Consider the following 20,851-nt stretch of genomic DNA (forward strand, 5'->3'; position numbering starts at 1 on the left):
ATTTTTATATAAGTGAGGTAGGGTTAGGACCTCTAAGGTTGGGAAAAAGGGGAATGTCTGATATTTAGAGCAATAAGGTGTGCTGTTAACCCAGTAAATAGGCTGCATTGAATCTGAAGTTTATTTTAATATATTATATAACTTTTGCTAAAAAAAATTATCAGAAATAAAATGCTAACAAAGTTTTCGGCCTTCCCCTACTTTTCTAAGAAAGAAACATTTATATTTTTGTCTGTGTTGCTTTGGGAAATGTCCCCTCACTTCCATCCTGTCTATTAAAATATTGTCCTTAGTGAAAATCTAAGAAGCCTTGGATAGCAGTAAAAACTTGACAGGGAGTTCTAGTCCTTCCCTACGCTATCAAATCTAAGTACAAACATTTTGGCTTGACATACAATTTAATACAGTACACCTTAGTATATGGAAATGTTTTGTGTTAAGCAGGTTTTTTTTTCTCAGAGAATCCCCACCTTTCACCAGGATAGGGGGGTGGGGGGTTGAGCATGCTGCAGCAACTGGGTGTGGGAGAGTCCTAAAGGGGCATTACATTTTAGGAGGGTGCTCCATACAGAGTGCAAAGTTCTGGAGGGTGCTTGGCACAGGATGCAGTGTTCAGGAGGGTGCAAGGTACAGGGTGTAGTGTTCAGGAGGGTGCAAGGTGCAGGGTTCAGGAGGGTGCTAGGTACAGGATACAGAGTTTAGCAGGGTGCTAGATACTGGGTGCAGGGTTCTGGAGGGTGCAAGGTACTGGGTGCAGGGTTCAGCAGGGTGCTAGGTACAGGGTGAAGGGTTCTGGAGGGTGCTATGTACAAGGTGCAGAGTTCTAGAGGGTGCTAGGTACAGGGTGCAGAGTTCTGGAGGGTGATAGGTACAGAGTGCAGAGTTCAGGAGGGTGCTTGGCACAGGGTGCAGTGTTCAGGAGGATGCAAAGTGAAGGTTCAGGAGGGTGCAAGGTACAGGGTGCAGGGTTCAGTAGGGTGCAAGATACAGGATGAAGGGTACAAGAGAGTGTTAGGTACTGGGCGCAGGGTTCTGGAGGGTGCAAGGTACTTGATGCAGGGTTCAGCAGGGTGATAGGTACAGGGTGAAGGGTTTTCGAGGGTGCTCTGTACAAGGTGCAGAGTTCTGGAGGGTGCTAGGAACAGGGTGCAGAGCTCTGGATGGTGCTAGGTACAGGGTGCAGGGTTCTGGAGGATGGTAAGTACAGGGTTCTGGAGGGTGCCAGGTACAGGGTGCAGCGTTCCACCCCCGAATTCGCTCTCTAGTGTGATAGGCGATGGTGAGAGGTGCTGCGGGTGAGGAGAATCGCAAAGGGGCAACATCTGGCTGGCTGCCCAGCTTTATTACACCAGCTGTGCAAGGGGATGGTTCAGAGCAGTGGTTTGGAAAGGAGTGCTGTCTCTTCTAAATACAGAAGCCAGGCTTCTGTGGTTATAAGTGACAATAGTAATCAGAAAGCACAGGGCCAGTGCTGGAGATGGAACTCTATTCCGCCACGTGCCAGCTGGAAAAAAAGCCTTGGTGTTAAAGCAGGTGCATTAATGCAATAAAAAATTGTTTAGGAGGCCCTAATGAAAAATGCTGAAACATGCACAGATCCATAGCTCCACTTAAGACTGGCATCTCCTGCACATGGACAACCTGGGTGCCAGCCTTTACAGTCCGTCTCCACCCTTCATTGAAATTAGAGAAAAATCAGCCGTACGCCAATAAGCTCTTCTTGCAGTATTTTTTTATTTTTAATAATTGATACGTTGACTGTATACAGTAATGTCTCCAACCCAAAACCCAAACCAAACCACACTGGTTTGCTCACAAGCACGCCTATCCTTGTGAGCAAACAAAGAGTGATAAGAAGTATCAAGGAAGGATGGTTTTAGGTTGGAGACATTACTGCATGCAGTCAACGCATAAATAAAAATTCAGCGAGAAGAACTAATTGGAATGCGGCAGATTTTTTCCTATTTCCACAGAAAAAAAGCTGATCTACTGAAAGCAGCTGATTAAATATGAGATTTTGAGAAGTTCAGTGGAGAAGAAACTGGTCCACGATTGATTGTTACAGCCCACTGTACACTAGTGATCGATTGATATAGTTTTTTTAATGCCGATACCGATATTTTGGTCATCGGATATCGGTATCGGCCGATATTGGCCGATATTTTCGGACATTTTTTTTCACAGGTACCCTTGTGGAGGGATCTGGGGGTCTAAAAGACCCCAAACCCCTCCTCTGCACTTAAAAGCATTCAAAATGCCAAGTTTGTCTGTTTTGAATGCTGTCATTTTTGTTTAATTTGGCGCTGAGGACCCGGAAGTGATATCATGACATCACTTCCGGGTTTTTACATGGAGACCCGATCAGAGCCGAATGTGGCTTTGATCAGGTCTTCTCTTCGGCGGCCGTGCAGATAGGATGCCCGGGTCTCCCGGTGGGACGGGAGACCTGGGCGAGCCGCAGAAGGTGGCGGGAGGGGGGGACGTCCCCTCCCGCTCCTTGTAATGACAGCCTAGCGGCTTCTCAGCCGCATAGGTTCTCATTACAAGACAGCCAAGAAACAAAGAGAAAAGACAAGCGCCTCTGAGTAAAGACTGCAGCATTTATTTAGCGAGGTACATTAAAAACGTACATCTGGGTAAGTAAATGTAGATATGTGGGTCCTCCGGCGTCCGGGATCGGCATGGGGCCACTGCTTATGGTCGATTGTCCTCTGTGTCGTTCCGGTTCCTGTCCAGCAGGAAATGAGATGGTATGTGTGGACTTAGACCAAGGCTTGGACTGCAGGGTGAGCCACACTGTTGCCGTCTGTGGATCTTCTAGCATGCTGACAAGACAGCCGACCATCGGCTATGGACGCCGGTACCGGGGTGATGCCTCTAGCTGCAGGCATCACTCCGGTACAAGCACTTTCCAAAATATCGGCAATATCGGTAACCTCAGGAGCCGATTCCAATATATCGGGGAAAGTACATATCGGCCCCCAATATATCGGTGTTGCCGATAATCGGTCAATCCCTACTGTACACCCCTGTTGCCTTTTTGTACCTACTGCCCATTCCTCAGGCCCAGGTGCCATTAGTCAATGTTTTCCCTGCTTTGGTGCTTACTTAGGGCCAGTGAAGGAAGATGTTCACCAGACTGGGTTCTTCCACTACAATGATTTGGTTTATTTCTTTCGTGTTTTCAGATTTTTTTTTTTCTGTTGTTCCTAACACTATTCTCTTTGCATGTATTTTGTTTTCCACTGACCTTTTAAACCAAATCCCACTCAAAGGAAACAAATGCAACATCAATATTTTTTAGTGGGCTGTAGGTAGCACAAGTAAAGGGACTGTAATGGCTCCTGTAACATGTCCCCAATTTCTCATGTCCCATGCAGTAAGTGTTTTATCCCTCAACCACACAGTGTAGGCTGAACACATAGCAATGTATCTAAGATTAAAAATACTGAATATAATGTGTGGTCCTTTGTTGCTGCACCAGGGGCCCTATATATCTAGTAAATTTACTAGCACTATAGTATGCCATTGACTTAATTTCTTCCTTTAACCATTTCAGCCCCGGAAGGTTTACCTCCCTTCCTGCCCATTCCATTTTTTGTGATATGGCACTGCGTTACTATAACTGAAAATTGTGACGCTGTACCCAAATAAAATTTATGTCCTTTTTTTTCCCCCACAAATAGAGCGTTCTTTTAGTGGTATTTGATCACCTTGATTTTTTTTAAAAAAAGACCGTCCATTTTGAAAAAAAAAAACAACAAAATTTTTTTACTTTATGCTTTAAAACATACCCAATAAAAACATGTAAAAATCGAATTTCTTCATTAATTTAGGCCAAAGTGTATTCTGTTACATACTTTTGGTAACAAAAAGATCCCAGTAAGTGTATATTGATTGGTTTGCGCAAAAGTTAAAAAGTTATAGCGTCTACAAACTTTGGGATATATTTATTGAATTTTTATTTATTTTTTAAATTTTTTTTACTAGTAATGGCGGCGATCTTTAGCAGGACTGCGACATTGCAGTGGACAAATTTGACACTAAGTGACACTTTTTGGGAGCCAGCGACACTAATACAGTGATCAGTGCTAAAAAGAAAAAGCACTGTCACTGTACTAACGACACTGGCAGGGAAGGGGTTAACATCAGGGGCAATCAAAAAGGTTAAATGTGCTCCTAGGGAGTGCTTTCTAAGGGGGATGCTTTGACTGGGGGAAGACAGAGATCCGTGTTCCTGCTCAGCAGGAAAACAAGATCTCCATCTTCCCCTCCCACAGAACGGTGGTCTGCCTTTTTTACATAGGCAGACCGCTGTTCTGCCTCTCCTGAGAATGATCGGCGTGTCCTGGCAGACATCCCGTTTGCCACGCGTGCCCTAGACCCAGTGCAAGAAATCATGTACAGCTACGTGCAGGAGGGCCACCCTGACACAGTATATCTCCGCGGGCAGTCTATAACAGGTAAACATCATAATTTGGTAAATATATTTCATGTTTAAAATGTTTTTGTATCAATAGGAGTTAGCTCGGGGTGTAGCTTTGGTCTTACCTGCAGCAAGCATTGTAATATTGAAAATTCAAATCTACTTGTAAACCATCTTAACGTTTTAAATGTATTTTTTTAAGATGGTTGCTCTCAAGATGGCCCAATGTCTCAAGATGACGCAATGTCTCAAGATGAAATAGAGGATCCAAATGGCCAGGAGAATTACTGTGACATGCCTGATACCCTGAAGACAACTGATTTAAATGACTGCCAGTTGGGGAAATGCCACAATGTCTCTATAAAAATAAATAAAAGATTTGGTGATGTTTGTCCAGACAAAAGTACCTGTCACTATCAAGCTTTCAACTGCCTTACAACCTTTGCGTGGGCTCAGGTTAGTGAAAATCCTAAAGAAGATAATTTTTTTCCCTCAATTTTTATTAAACACAGAACAATGTGAAATAGATAGGTGAGAGGATGAGGTGGGATACAAGAGGGCAGAGAGGATAGGTGGCTGAACAAAAATAGAAACCAGTCTTTAACATTTTACAACCCCGACTAAAAGCCACTAAGTATCCTTTTATGACTATAAGATCATTTCAGGATAAGCAATGACAGTAAATTGATGGTTAACCCAAAAGTGATGTTTAGTTATGGAACCTTTTTTACGCTAGGTTTAGTTAGGACCTGGCTTATGGAACCTTTTTTACGCTAGGTTTAGTTAGGACCTGGTTTATGGAACCTTTTTTAAGCTAGGTTTAGTTTGGACCTGGCTTTTCATATGTAATTTCTACAACTTTTTGAAGAACATTCTTGAGAAAATTTTGTGATATTATGGCTAAAATATTTCCTCACCTAATATGTCCACCTTATTGTCTCTTCTCATTAGTGACCATGGTTCTGAATTACTGTTCACCCCGAAGTAGGTTGGAAAGCAGTTTTGTGGTTGGGTGCTATACATAGTCAAGGAGGGCACAGTAGGAGGTTGGAAAGCAGTTTTGTGGTTGGGTGCTATACGTAGTCAAGGAGGGCACAGTAGTAGGTTGGAAAGCAGTTTTGTGGTTGGGTGCTATACATAGTCAAGGAGGGCACAGTAGGAGGTTGGAAAGCAGTTTTGTGGTTGGGTGCTATACATAGTCAAGGAGGGCACTGTAGTAGGTTGGAAAGCAGTTTTGTGGTTGGGTGCTGTACATAGTCAAGGAGGGCACAGTAAGAGGTTGGAAAGCAGTTTTGTGGTTGGGTGCTATACATAGTCAAGGAGGGCACAGTAGTAGGTTGGAAAGCAGTTTTGTGGTTGGGTACTATACATAGTCAAGGAGGGCACAGTAGTAGGTTGGAAAGCAGTTTTGTGGTTGGGTGCTATACATAGTCAAGGAGGGCACAGTAGTAGGTTGGAAAGCAGGTTTTGTGGTTGGGTGCTATACATAGTCAAGGAGGGCACAGTAGTAGGTTGGAAAGCAGTTTTTGTGGTTGGGTGCTATACATAGTCAAGGAGGGCACAGTAGTAGGTTGGAAAGCAGTTTTTGTGGTTGGGTGCTATACATAGTCAAGGAGGGCACAGTAGTTGGTTGGAAAGCAGTTTTTGTGGTTGGGTGCTATACATAGTCATGGAGGGCATAGTAGTAGGTTGGAAAGCAGTTTTGTGGTTGGGTGCTATATATAGTCAAGGAGGGCACAGTAGTAGGTTGGAAAGCAGTTTTGTGGTTGGGTGCTATACATAGTCAAGGAGGGCACTGTAGTAGGTTGGAAAGCAGTTTTGTGGTTGGGTGCTGTACATAGTCAAGGAGGGCACAGTAGTAGGTTGGAAAGCAGTTTTGTGGTTGGGTGCTATACATAGTCAAGGAGGGCACAAAAGGAGGTTGGAAAGCAGTTTTGTGGTTGTGTGCTATACATAGTCAAGGAGGGCACAGTAGTAGGTTGGAAAGCAGTTTTTGTGGCTGGGTGCTATACATAGTCAAGGAGGGCACAGTAGTAGGTTGGAAAGCAGTTTTGTGGTTGGGTGCTATACATAGTCAAGGAGGGCACTGTAGTAGGTTGGAAAGCAGTTTTGTGGTTGGGTGCTGTACATAGTCAAGGAGGGCACAGTAGGAGGTTGGAAAGCAGTTTTGTGGTTGGGTGCTATACATAGTCAAGGAGGGCACAGTAGTAGGTTGGAAAGCAGTTTTGTGGTTGGGTACTATACATAGTCAAGGAGGGCACAGTAGTAGGTTGGAAAGCAGTTTTGTGGTTGGGTGCTATACATAGTCAAGGAGGGCACAGTAGTAGGTTGGAAAGCAGGTTTTGTGGTTGGGTGCTATACATAGTCAAGGAGGGCACAGTAGTAGGTTGGAAAGCAGTTTTTGTGGTTGGGTGCTATACATAGTCAAGGAGGGCACAGTAGTAGGTTGGAAAGCAGTTTTTGTGGTTGGGTGCTATACATAGTCAAGGAGGGCACAGTAGTTGGTTGGAAAGCAGTTTTTGTGGTTGGGTGCTATACATAGTCATGGAGGGCATAGTAGTAGGTTGGAAAGCAGTTTTGTGGTTGGGTGCTATATATAGTCAAGGAGGGCACAGTAGTAGGTTGGAAAGCAGTTTTGTGGTTGGGTGCTATACATAGTCAAGGAGGGCACTGTAGTAGGTTGGAAAGCAGTTTTGTGGTTGGGTGCTGTACATAGTCAAGGAGGGCACAGTAGTAGGTTGGAAAGCAGTTTTGTGGTTGGGTGCTATACATAGTCAAGGAGGGCACAAAAGGAGGTTGGAAAGCAGTTTTGTGGTTGTGTGCTATACATAGTCAAGGAGGGCACAGTAGTAGGTTGGAAAGCAGTTTTTGTGGCTGGGTGCTATACATAGTCAAGGAGGACACAGTAGTAGGTTGGAAAGCAGTTTTGTGGTTGGGTGCTATACATAGTCAAGGAGGGCACAAAAGGAGGTTGGAAAGCAGTTTTGTGGTTGTGTGCTATACATAGTCAAGGAGGGCACAGTAGTAGGTTGGAAAGCAGTTTTGTGGTTGGGTGCTATACATAGTCAAGGAGGGCACAGTAGTAGGTTGGAAAGCAGTTTTGTGGTTGGGTGCTATACATAGTCAAGGAGGGCACTGTAGTAGGTTGGAAAGCAGTTTTGTGGTTGGGTGCTGTACATAGTCAAGGAGGGCACAGTAGTAGGTTGGAAAGCAGTTTTGTGGTTGGGTGCTATACATAGTCAAGGAGGGCACAGTAGTAGGTTGGAAAGCAGTTTTGTGGTTGGGTGCTGTACATAGTCAAGGAGGGCACAGTAGTAGGTTGGAAAGCAGTTTTGTGGTTGGGTGCTATACATAGACAAGGAGGGCACAGTAGAAGGTACACAAACATATCTTTTTTTTTTAAATCAGCCCTCTGATAATAAATGTAAACTTCAAAGTGGGGTTTATCTATAAACAGGACTTTGAAACCAGGCAGATTCACCCATCGCCATTCTTAATTTTCCAAGGTTTCCTCAAATCTTGCTTGAAATTCAGCAAACCTGAACTAAGAGGTGATTCCTTTTGAAAGGCAAATGCTGTTACATTCTGGCTATTTTTAAGGCTAATAATCAAAGTTCTGTGAAAAAGGCATAAAAAGCTTGAGAGTTCCATGGGGGATATGTACCAATGTATTTTTTTTAAATGTTATATGGTAGTGAGAGTGTCTTTTCATGCGGCTTAGAGAGCAACATTGAAAATTTACAAAATCTTTAAATAAAATACTTGGGGGATGCATTAAAGCAGCACTCAATCTGATTTATTCCAGTAAAGAAAACTTTTTTCAGATAACTTTCTCCTCAAACTTTTTCTTCAAAAAAAATACCAACTTTGACTTTGACCAGCAGATGGAAATTGGGCAGTAATTTGCTGTGGCTGTCCTTTTTTCTGCAAATGCAAAGCTGTCCGGTATAAATTTCTATCAAGTTCTCATAGGAATTTGGAAAATGCAGATGATATAGCAGGATAAAATTGTCCAGCAGCAAGAACATTATACATAACAGGCCCACATTTACTAAAAAGATAAAAAGTACAGGCAGAAATTTTACTATATACTAGGATATGGTGTAAAATTGGTCAGTGACAGGGCAGGTTTCATTAGGAATCATACATTTTAGGCAAGCACCAGTTAAACTTAGATTATCTATGGGAATAGGAGGGGGGGGGGGGGTTGTTGTTGAATGTGAGCCATATAATGTAAGGTATTGTAAGGTATTTTAGGTGCACACTGTTCTTCTGTAGCGCCCACCCCCTCAAATGCTGCTGAGCTTTGTCCCGGGTTCTTTCCCACTAGTGTGATGGCAGACAGGCAAACAGCAAAATTCACTCTTTCTGGCTCAAAGAACAGTCTAAAGCAGGCATGTCCAACCTGCGGCCCGGAACTGCAGGCAATGCGGCCCACTGCCCCCTGACAATTTTTTATTTTTTTGCTGGGGAGGAAGGAAGTTGAGTCGGGGGAACGGCCACAGAGGCAGCCTCGGAGGGGATCATCCACTGGTTGAGTAAAATTAGTGCTGGGGGGGGGGGCGCGGCAGCACGGGAAGGGTGCGGCGGCGTTTTATTACTTATATACTTTAACTATAGTATATATTTTATATGCGGCCCAAGAAAATTTCTCTACACTCGATGTGGCCCAGAGAAGCCAAACGGTAGGACACCTATGGTCTAAAGGTTGCCTTTTTCTGTATTTTTTGCTCAATAATTTGCATAGGGCAGGGAGCTGTGGGATACTCCAGAACGCTGAACAGTAATAATAGGACACTCTTCACTTCTGCAGCTACTTCTTAGGACAGTCCCCCTAACAACAGCTCAGGGAACAGACAGCACTGGAATGCCATAAGCAATGCCAGGCCAGGCAAGCCTTGGTAATAATGCACCAGGGGTTAACAGCAGCAACAGTCACCCAGATCCTGCACTCAGGGCTGTACTCACAAGTCCTTAAGTATCAGAATGACTCCCTCCTTTGTTAGGCAGACATTTCCTTAGTGGATTCTCCAGACCAGATCCTAGGTGCAAACCCCCCTTCTTTAGCTTAAGATGTTTTTAGTAAATAGGCCCCTCATCTTTAGCATAGCTGGAATCTCAATAAACTCCTGGTAAATGTCAGTTGGGTTGCCTGAGAGGCTGGGAACTTCTCCTGGACAAGACCCAACCTGCTCCAGACTATTTATGTGCTCTGCAGCCCACTACTGGTCACACCTCCCCAGGGATTGGCTGAAACCCCATAAATATTCAGGCTACTCCTTTGATCTGCTCCACTTCCATGTTCTGGAACCCTCCAGACAGCAGGGAGGAGCAATCAAGCCTGCAGTCTGTGGGACCCTGATCAGTCCAAAGAAATCAGCAGCTGCTCCACTGATTACAGAGGAGTTCAAAATGGACAGAATTTACCTGACAGCCTAGCACCTAACTAGGACCATACTACATCATACAGAGGTGTGCTGCAAGCAAAAATCAGCCTAAAGAACAGATGGTCAGGAACATGTGAATGCTCAGCTTATAGTACTCCAAGCCTAAAAAATGACTGCATCAACTTAACATAAAAAACACCAAAGAAATACAAACTCTAATAACACCCATGAAGCAAAAGCCATTTTTCTAAAGGAAGCCGTGCACAAAATTGCTATGGGCAGGATAGCAGATAAGTGATTGCTGAACTCAAATGATCTACAAAATAAAACGAAAGACAAAAAAGGCAGGGAATGGGTTATTTGGTGAAGGAGCTAGAACTTTGAAAAAAAAAAAAACAGTTTTCTAACTGACCCTAATCTATCCCTATATGCAGTTTATGGTTTTTCCCTATGCTTTCCCTGCAACAGCTTCCAATTTACTATGGCTGCTCTGTGCTCCCCTTTAAAAGTTGTCGTTTTTGATAGAGAGCCAATTATTGAAAAAAGTATTGAACAAAAAAAAAAGAGATTTCTTTGGATTTTGTGTCTGGGGGGTCTAAAAAGTGTACCTGTGAAGTCTCAGCTCTGTAGCATGTCCGGAACCAGAAAAAAAGATAATTTTCCTTAGAATTTCAGTAGCACAGGGATGGGGTTACGCTCCTTTCACACCTGGGCGTTTTTGTTTCAGGCGTTTATTGGGCGTTTTTTGGGTGTCTTTGGAGGCAGGCATGACATCTGAACTTCTGTATAGGGGTATATATACACATACACATATATATATATATATATATATATACACATACACACACACATATATATATATATATACACATACACACATATAGGTGTAAAAGGGGATCAACCCCATCCCTGCGCTACTGAAATTCTAAGAACAATTATCTTTTTTTTCTGGTTCCGGACATGCTACAGAGCTGAAACTTCACAGGTACACTTTTTAGACCCCCCAGACACTAAATCCAAAGAAATTTCTCTTTTTTTCTCCAATAATTGTTTCAATAATTGGCTCTCTATCAAAAAATGAATTTTTGATAGAGACTTTTTTTTGTGTGAAAAATAGTCCCTGGGGCATGACCCAGAACCCTATGCACTTTTTAGGGGCATTTATTGAGTTTTAGGGCTTCAAAATGGTGTTTTTTGATTCGATATATATATATATATATATATATATATACAGTATATAGACACATATATATTTATATATATATCTCTATCAAAAACTACAATTTTTAAGAACTTTTTTTGTGTGATTAATAGTCCCCTGGGCATGACCCAGAACCCTAGGAACTTTTTTAGGGGCATTTATTGGGTTTTAGGGCTTCAAAATTGTGTTTTTTTATTCCATATATATATATATATATATATACCCCTGTACGGAAGTTCAGATGTCATGCCTGCCTCCAAAGACGCACAAAAAACGCCCAATAAACGCCTGAAACAAAAACGCCCAGGTGTGAAAGGAGCGTAACCCCATCCCTGTGCTACTGAAATTCTAAGAAAAATTATCTTTTTTTTCTGGTTCCGGACATGCTACAGAGCTGAAACTTCACATGTACACTTTTTAGACCCCCCAGACACTAAATCCAAAGAAATTTCTCTTTTTTTCTCCAATAATTGTTTCAATAATTGTCTCTCTATCAAAAACGACAATTTTTAAGAACTTTTTGTTGTGTGATTAATAGTCCCTGGGGCATGACCCAGAACCCTAGGCAATTTTTAGGGGCATGTATTGGGTTTTAGGGCTTCAAAATGGTGTTTTTTGATTCCAGAAGTCCGGGTCCCATTGATTTCAATGGGGTTCTGGAATCCGAACCAAACTTTCGGGAAATTCGGGTGTTCTGGTCAAACCGAACTTTTCAAAAGTTCGATCATCCCTAGTCATTATGTCTTTATGGAGCTGGCTTCTTGCACAAGGGTACAGACATGTGGGAATTGTTGCTACAAAGTTGAAAGAACACAACTGTATAAAATGTATTTGTATGCAGTAATATTAAAGAGGTATTTTTATACTTTTGGCCATATAGCAGGTGCAATGGTCACATTTTTGGTCATATTGAGTATAATTGCTTGACAACAATGTGCTTTTTTTTGTTTTTGGCAGGAGTAATGCTGTGTTTGCGTGAACTGATGTATTCATTATCCTTTCCCACTTCTTCCATAGCATTCCTGCAGGTGCCGAAGAGGGAATCTTAGTTCAGTTTCTGGTGTGTGGGCCAATAACCAGATCAGATGTGTTGCTAAGAGAGCGTGTTCAAACCGGAATTATGCATGGATTGGTGTGTGGAAACCTGCCAATGTAAGTGACAGTTTAGATTATCATACTATACACTGTAAGAAATTCAACACAATATCTATGTTATGGAGAGGAGGAACAAAAGGAGTTCAAAAGGCTTTCAAATTAAAACACTTGAAAAGATGAACATTATTTTCCTAAATTTAAAATCCCCAAAAAACAAGGAATTAGGCACTCAAAGGCAACCTACAGGCCAGACACAACAATCAATAATTAATATGTTTTTTTTTTTAAATAGTTACATAGCCTTGTGTGCATATAGTATTTTTGCAGAGAATAATCTTCATCCGTTTCCTGCCTTCTGTATGTTAGAAGGCCTTCTTGTGATTTAAGGGTTTCCTACTAAAGATCTCCCATCAAAAAGGCCTTCTTGTGATTTAAGGGTTTCCTACTAAAGATCTCCCATCAAAAAGGCCTTTTTGTGATTTAAGGGTTTCCTACTAAAGATCTCCCATCAAAAAGACCTTCTTGTGAAATAAGGGTTTCCTACTAAAGATCTCCCATCAAAAAGGCCTTCTTGTGATTTAAGGGTCTCCTACTAAAGATCTCCCATCAAAATGGCCTTCTTGTGATTTAAGGGTTTCCTACTAAAGATCTCCCTTCAAAAAGGCCTTCTTGTGATTTAAGGGTTTCCTACTAAAGATCTCCCATCAAAAAGGCCTTCTTGTGATTTAAGGGTTTCCTACTAAAGATCTCCCTTCAAAAAGGCCTTCTTGTGATTTAAGGGTTTCCTACTAAAGATCTCCCATCAAAAAGGCCTTCTTGTGATTTAAGGGTTTCCTACTAAAGATCTCCCATCAAAAAGGCCTTCTTGTGATTTAAGGGTTTCCTACTAAAGATCTCCCATCAAAAAGGCCTTATTGTGATTTAAGGGTTTCCTACTAAAGATCTCCCATCAAAAAGGCCTTCTTGTGATTTAAGGGTTTCCTACTAAAGATCTCCCATCAAAAAGGCCTTCTTGTGATTTAAGGGTTTCCTACTAAAGATCTCCCATCAAAAAGGCCTTCTTGTGATTTAAGGGTTTCCTACTAATCTCCCATCAAAAAGGCCTTCTTGTGATTTAAGGGTTTCCTACTAAAGATCTCCCATCAAAAAGGCCTTCTTGTGATTTAGGGGTTTCCTACTAAAGATCTCCCTTCAAAAAGACCTTCTTTTGAAATAAGGGTTTCCTACTAAAGATCTCCCATCAAAAAGGCCTTCTTGTGATTTAAGGGTCTCCATCTCCTATCAAAAAGGCCTTCTTGTGATTTAAGGGTTTCCTACTAAAGATCTCCCATCAAAAAGGCCTTCTTGTGATTTAAGGGTTTCCTACTAAAGATCTCCCATCAAAAAGGCCTTCTTGTGATTTAAGGGTTTCCTACTAATCTCCCATCAAAAAGGCCTTCTTGTGATTTAAGGGTTTCCTACTAAAGATCTCCCATCAAAAAGGCCTTCTTGTGATTTAGGGGTTTCCTACTAAAGATCTCCCATCAAAAAGACCTTCTTTTGAAATAAGGGTTTCCTACTAAAGATCTCCCATCAAAAAGGCCTTCTTGTGATTTAAGGGTCTCCTACTAAAGATCTCCTATCAAAAAGGCCTTCTTGTGATTTAAGGGTTTCCTACTAAAGATCTCCCATCAAAAAGGCCTTCTTGTGATTTAAGGGTTTCCTACTAAAGATCTCCCATCAAAAAGGCCTTCTTGTGATTTAAGGGTTTCTTACTAATCTCCCATCAAAAAGGCCTTCTTGTGATTTAAGGGTTTCCTACTAAAGATCTCCCATCAAAAAGACCTTCTTCTGATTTAAGGGTTTCCTACTAAAGATCTCCCATCAAAAAGGCCTTCTTGTGATTTAAGGGTTTCCTACTAAAGATCTCCCATCAAAAAGGCCTTTTTGTGATTTAAGGGTTTCCTACTAAAGATCTCCCATCAAAAAGACCTTCTTGTGAAATAAGGGTTTCCTACTAAAGATCTCCCATCAAAAAGGCCTTCTTGTGATTTAAGGGTCTCCTACTAAAGATCTCCCATCAAAAAGGCCTTCTTGTGATTTAAGGGTTTCCTACTAAAGATCTCCCATCAAATTATCTGAACATAATCAGAATTACACCCTTATCAAAACCATAGCTATTAAATTCTAAATACTGTAGTTTTAATTTCATTTTCGCAGTAATTGGCTTCTTCATAGCCAGTTTGAAGATGGATATTGTGGGCTCAGAAACTTTAAATCATTTAGCCCATTGCTAGGTTCTAATTTATTTCCTTTTTCATTTTCCCAAATTTTTGTAGATATGTCTGATCACCCATTTTACAAATGTAGACATGAAAGATTGCATTTTTTTTTTTTTTTTGTTTCCAACAGATTGGATAATTCTAAACTTTCATGAGAAATAAAACTAAATTTTGAATAAATGATTCAGCTAGTTTTTAAAACGCTTGTTCATCTCTTGGTATCAGCACATATTTTCAGCCCTACCTATCAATTCAGTGGCATTGAGCAGGTATCAGAGGAGGATTGGGATCCTTTAGTCTAGGGGCAAGAACAATCGAGTGGCCCTCTTGTGGTAGGGACAGATTTTTGACAAACGTTTCCATATCTTCTATCACCCCAACTTCTTTTGTGACTCTAAACATTTATGGCACTTTTCCACTGCAATTACCGGCTCGTCTCTACTCGGTCCTGCTTGGCCCGGTTTGGTTTTCCACTGCATGGTACCGCATGGTACGGTGTTGGAACGGTTCGGTACTGTTTGGTATGGTTTGCTTTTCCACTAAAAGTAGTACTAAAGTAAGTGGGTGGGATAACAACGATTCTCTGACCAATCAGTGGCTAGTAGTGACAAACAGTCAGCTGCATGCAAAGGATTGTGGGATATGGTACCGGTATGGTACCTCTTGGAACCACAATCAAGGTGGTACTGTTTTAGAGAGCTGTACCGTTCGGTTCCATGTAGTGGAAAAGCGCCGCCGTACTGTACCGTACCGAACCGTTCCTACACCGTACCATGCGGTACCAGCAGTGGAAAAGCACAAAAGCGAGCCGAACCGTTCGGTTCCATGCAGTGGAAAAGCGCTATTTGTCACATGATATTTCACAGCCACAAAGGGAGGTTATGCTGGAAGACTTTCCTTTTCTGGATGCTGTGACCGCAGGACTGAGCTGTTATATAATGCCCAGCATGTGTCACTGATTGCGGTTCCCATTTTACTCACTGTCTCATTGGTGAAGCATCTCTACTCAGGGCCACAAACCCAACAGATCTTGTCAGTACTAACCCAGAGGACAAATACCTCCCTGCCTCCCATCCCAGTTGGCCCTGGCAAGCTTAGTGGGACCATATAGGTAAAAACACAGCAGGAAAAATAATACAATCTTAGAATGCAGAGGCATGTTGCAGTGTAGTCCAGAGCAAAGTGGGCTGATGAATGAACAACATAGCTACAGGGCATCCAGGTGGCCATGGTTCTGCATTGCTGCTCTTTGCATGGTGGGCTTAGGTTTTGTGACTGGGTCAAGGAGAGGATAGTACTAATGTCCCTAGTGTGAATGAATGGCTGGCATAACATTACTGAATACTGTTCATTTTAAAATGTATCTAGAACTTTTCTATAGAACACGCACAGTATGTGGTCCCACTCTGGCTTTTTTTTTGTGAAAAGCAACACTTGGGCTGGGGGAGTTGAATACTGTAGATTTTAAAAGTTATCTAGTGTTTGATTTTCATTTATAACGTTAAGTAAAACTGCAATGGGATAATCTGCACTAAGCTAAGATACAGTAATCTTTGGACTGTAGGCAGTAGGCACCAAAGGGCACCCCCAATGCAGTGCTGTGAAAGGCAGAGGGCATGTCTATGCAAATTCTGACATTACCAAGTCTGTATTTGCAAAGCAACTCCCATAGCTCTGAGGGAATGACCAGAAAGACACATTCAAACAGAAAGGTTTAATACACACCCTTTATTTTATAATTGAGCTCCATACCTTTAGGGTCATCTTATGCTACGGGTGACTAAAACTGCCCTTGTTTGGTCAGTTGCTTTTTCCCTTTAGCATGTTACAGTAAGGCTGCTAGAAACACATGAGTGAAATCAAATTCCCTCTTGACTATCTGTGAGATGGGCCCTCCCTGCAGAAGCGTTTGCCTGATTTTTTTAAATGGTCAAGGATCACCATCTCAACAAGACAACATTGCCACCTTAGCCTTTGTTTAGATGTGCCATGGTGCTGTGCATGTGATCAGCTATGCAACCAGACAGAGAACTGAGTGGTCACATGACCACTGATGGCTCGCTTCTCAGTCTTCATGCTTTCTGCTCTGCCCTTCCAGTGCTCACTGGAACATCATGCTGTGGAGGGGGGTGGGAGAAACTGGATAAGGGTTCCCAGCAGTGAGCTGAGAGGATGAACTGGTTGCCAGTCAGGCACCTGGGCGGATCTCGAATTATTGTCGGGATCCCCGCAGAGCCTGTGACGTCAGCCAAAAGTGGGCTTTAGCCTGCTGTTGACTGAATCTGGGTCACAGGAGTGCAGAACTAAACCCACTCCTGTGACCCACAGGAGAAGTATGGCCAAATTATCGTTGGCCATACTTCTCCTTTAAAGAAGTAGGTTTAGTTGTACTTTAGACTCACAGAATTCTATCTATCTATCTATCTATCTATCTATCTATCTATCTATCTATCTATCTATCTATCTATCTATCTATCTATCTATCTATCTATCTATCTATCTATCTATCTATCTATCTATCTATCTATCTATCTATCTATCTATCTATCTATCTATCTATCTATCTATCTATCTATCTATCTATCTCAATATATAGATCTTTTCCCTCACCTTGTCCATTTTTCTACTATTAATGGCAGCTTTCACATTCCTATCTTGACCTATTTCTGTATCTGAGTGTTTCTACAAGGACCACTTAGACCCCGTTCACACTGGGGCAATCCGACTTGCCGGGGCGACCTCACAGGTCATAACATTGAAGTCAATGCAGGTCGCTCCAGGTCGCCCCAAAGAAGCTCAGGACCCTTTTTCTAAGTCGGAGCGACTTGTGTCGCTCCTATTAGAACGGGTCCGCAGCTTCCCTATGGCATGCGACCTACGGAGACCTGTCAGGCGACCAGGTCACCTAACAGGTCGCCCCAGTGTGAACGGGGTCTCAGGCTGACCATACAATGGTAGAATTTTTTGTTGCAAGAATTTTTGTTTGGTTTTCTACTTATTGAAGCAGTGCCAGGCAGCTTCCATGCTCCGTGTTAGGAAAAGTAGGAGGCTCTTTTGAGATGATTGGACTGTTACATTGATTTTGGAACTGAAGGGGGATTTTAATTAAATATAGCTAACAGTGGAGTTTACTTTTAAGAATAGCTTTCTTGCTCACTAACATATATACTGTAAATATCTTTTTCTTCAACAGTCTTGTGCCTATATAAACTCTAATGGAAGCAGAGTGACCTACACTAACTTTGCTTGTGGGCAGTATCGAACTTCGGGAGCCTGGTGTGTAGCCATGAATTTGTCAAGTAAGTAACAAAAAAAATGTACAATAAAATAGCAAATATTGAACTTTAAAGAGGAAAAAAAAAATAGCAACTACAAAAATTGGAGCTGCTGACTTTTAAAAAACAGCCACTCACCTGTCCCACAATCCAGCAAGGTGCTCACCCCAGGGGCGTAACTACAGGGGTTGCAGGGGTTGCAGTTGCAACCGGGCCCCATGCTCCAGGGGGCCTGTGTGGCTCCCCTGTACATCTGGATAGGAGAGGCGGCGAGGGCAGCATGTAGAGAAATTACTGTCCTCCTTTTTCTTCCTGTAGCTACAGGAGGAAAATCCTCTCCTGCCCTGCAATGAGATTAAAGGGCCCCAGGATCAGTGGGAAGAGTCCCAGACTTGAAGTGAAGGGCCCCGGCCAGGGGTCTGGGTGGGCCCTGCATGGTTTCTTGCACCGGGGCCCTGAAGGTTCTAGTTACGCCTCTGGCTCACCCTAGTCAGTTTCTTTCACCTGCTGTCTTCTTTCCATCTCAACTTCGGGCACTTGGCTGTAACAGCTCAAGGCAGCGATGCCTCTTACCTGTCCCAGAAGATTGCAGGGTGGAGGAAGGAGAACTTCAGCTTCCGATTGCCTAGGCGATCAGAGTGGAAGTTGGAGCGGGAACCTGTCACAATCGAGTGCCCACTTCCCCCCCTGCGCTCCTCAAAAGTGCCAATACTTCAAGAGGAGCAGGGGATGAGCTCTTAAAGCGGAACTCTTTTGGATGGAGCTCCGATTTAAATACAGATGACATCTTAAAAAAACAGTCTATGCAAAATGGCTTCTCACATATCTAGGACTATACTGTAGCACCGATATTTTGTAGACCCTGTCTCGTTGCAAAATTATATTTATATTATTAATAATGTGTTTTTGATGAATTCCTATCATCCCGGATAGGGTGGGAGGTCTTAGACCAGTGATGGCGAACCTTGGCACCCCAGATGTTTTGGAACTTCATTTCCCATGATGCTCATGCACTCTGCAGTGTAGTTAAACATCATGGGATATGTAGTTCAGAGATGTATAGTAACTAAGTAGAACTACTTCACTACTGTACTTAAGTACCGAAAGGCGGTATCTGTACTTTCCTAGAGTAGAATTTTTTTCTCCTACTTCCACTTTTACTTCACTACATTTTTTCAATGATTTCAATACTTCTACTCCGATATTTTTTTTTTGTGCTGCATAGTTACTCGTTACAATTATAAAAATTACCACTGCCAGAACAGTAGATGGCAGGTTTCATGAAGCTCAAAACATGTGTATTATCAGCGCATACGAAAATAAAAGCTACTGTATGTATAAATAAAAGCTGCATTTGAAATAATAAAAAACAATATGATGTTCAAACTTTTGACTTCTTTCTTTAATAACTACATAACACAGTACTTGTACTTTTACTTTCAGTACTTGAGTAGCAATTTTTTTTTCAAAACTACTGGTACTTTTACTTTCAGTACTTGAGCAGCAAAATATTTAAAAAAAACTACTTGCAATACTTAAGTACAAAAAATGTTGAATACTTTAGTACTTCTACTCAAGTCACTTTGTGATCGAGCACTTCCACTTCTACTGAAGTCACTTTTTGATCGAGCTCTTGTACTTTTACTCAAGTATGGGTTTCGAGTACTTTATACAATTCTGATGTAGTTCCAAAACATCTGGGGTGCCAAGGTTTGCCATCACTTTCCTAGATTAATGGAATCAGAGAGGAAGTGGAGTTCAGAAACACTTGATGTGGAGTTAAGAAACACTTGATGTACATTTAATGTACAGCCAAAGGCTCCCCCTATGACAATCTAAACCAGTACCAAATTAATTTGCTATGTGAAGCACAAGCCTCAAAGTAAACCAAAAACATCATTTTTCCTCTCCTGACTGAGCCAAATCCTCCTTCATCTGTACTTCCTATGCTCCCTTTCTCAGACACAGCCTACATGAGAGGGGTAACTCTGTTCTGAACCCAGGAGCAGTGAAGCATCATTGCCACCTCGTCATAGAAAAATGCATTAGATGGTCTTCACTGGTAGGATCAACAGGAATTTGCAGGGGGACTCAGACAATTGTTACCGCAGATGCACTTTTAAATATTTGCTGTAGCACTTTTGTAATGGAAGGCCATCGTTCTACTTTCAATGTAAAGTTTTTGAGGCATCCCCTTGCACCAGACACTTTATAATGGAAAATAGAATGGTTTGGACAGCAGGAGGTGGGACAGTGACTATAAAGAAATAATGGGTGGTGCAGGAAACGTGATCACATTTTACAAATTAAAGCAGCTTATATGGCACAGAAGTATTTCAAATTCCTTGAAAAACATTTTTGGGCTGGAATTCATTAAAGCTCAACTCTGTTCAAAAATTTTTTTTTTAGTTTTAGATAGTAGGGAAAGGGTTTATATATATATATATATATATATATATATATATATATTTTTTTTTTAAGAAAGACTGTTCACAAACCATAAATATGTTGCTTAACACCTCTGTCCTGTTTTATCATCCAGATGGCCTTTGGTATACTTTCAACTGTTGCACGTCACTGCCCTACATCTGTACCATCTAAGAGTGGAGGATCTACGAAGGCTTCTGACCTCCATCTGCAAAATTCCTGTTGCAAAATTGTCTTCTTTCATCTACATCTTCCCCTGCTTTATATTTTACATGCTGATTTTTAAATAAATCATTAATGCATTCAGAATTGTTTTGTGTGTTGTTGTTCTCAAATTTGTGGCTATCAGCAAAAGTCATGGTTTATCATAAAAATCTAAGCTTGATATCACCCACTGTCTGCCTGGCTTTAACCCTCAGGCAAGGTGGCTGATAAAGGGGGGGACCACCAGTCCTCCTGTAGGGGGCCCCAACAACATGGGGAATCGGTGTGTTGAGGTGGAGGGGCACAGAAGGAAGCCCTGTGGGGCTCTCTGCAGCAGGTGAAAGCCAGTTTCTCCGCCAAATGGCTAATTCACACAGGTTCTCTGTTATGTTTGTGTCCGCTAATAAGGATTTTAACGTGTTTTTAGTGAAAATATTGTGTTGATAAATTCGGGGGGGGGGGGGGCGGCCCTGCCAGGTAGGCTGTATGGAGGCCCCGTGATTTCAAACACCAGCCCTGCCCTCAGGTTAAACCTTCTATTCCCTACAACACAACTTGGCTTCTGAGCTGCTGCA

The 20,851-nt window shown here is 42.1% G+C and overlaps 1 protein-coding gene across 1 annotated transcript; it reads left to right on the forward strand.

The window, feature by feature from the left end:
- Positions 1–4,642: 4,642 nt before the first annotated feature.
- On the forward strand, positions 4,643–20,322 carry LOC309562522 (proteoglycan 3-like). Its single transcript, XM_082266763.1, has 4 exons — positions 4,643–4,882; positions 12,032–12,166; positions 17,564–17,669; positions 20,188–20,322. The coding sequence occupies exons 1-4, from the start codon at positions 4,652–4,654 to the stop codon at positions 20,244–20,246; spliced, it is 531 nt and encodes a 176-aa protein (XP_082122889.1). The 5' UTR covers positions 4,643–4,651; the 3' UTR covers positions 20,247–20,322.
- Positions 20,323–20,851: the final 529 nt, after the last annotated feature.

This window comes from Pelophylax lessonae (genome assembly GCF_965119305.1).
Source record: "Pelophylax lessonae genome assembly, chromosome: 9".
NCBI classification, from domain to species: domain Eukaryota; kingdom Metazoa; phylum Chordata; class Amphibia; order Anura; family Ranidae; genus Pelophylax; species Pelophylax lessonae.

Excerpts from the sequence above, each read along its gene's own strand:
- LOC309562522 (XM_082266763.1), top strand. The coding sequence starts at position 4,652 with ATGTCTCAAGATGACGCAATGTCTCAAGATGAAATAGAGGATCCAAAT. Across the intron at positions 4,883-12,031 it reads CAACCTTTGCGTGGGCTCAG|CATTCCTGCAGGTGCCGAAG; the intron begins GTTAGTGAAAAT and ends CTTCTTCCATAG. Across the intron at positions 12,167-17,563 it reads GTGTGTGGAAACCTGCCAAT|TCTTGTGCCTATATAAACTC; the intron begins GTAAGTGACAGT and ends TTTCTTCAACAG.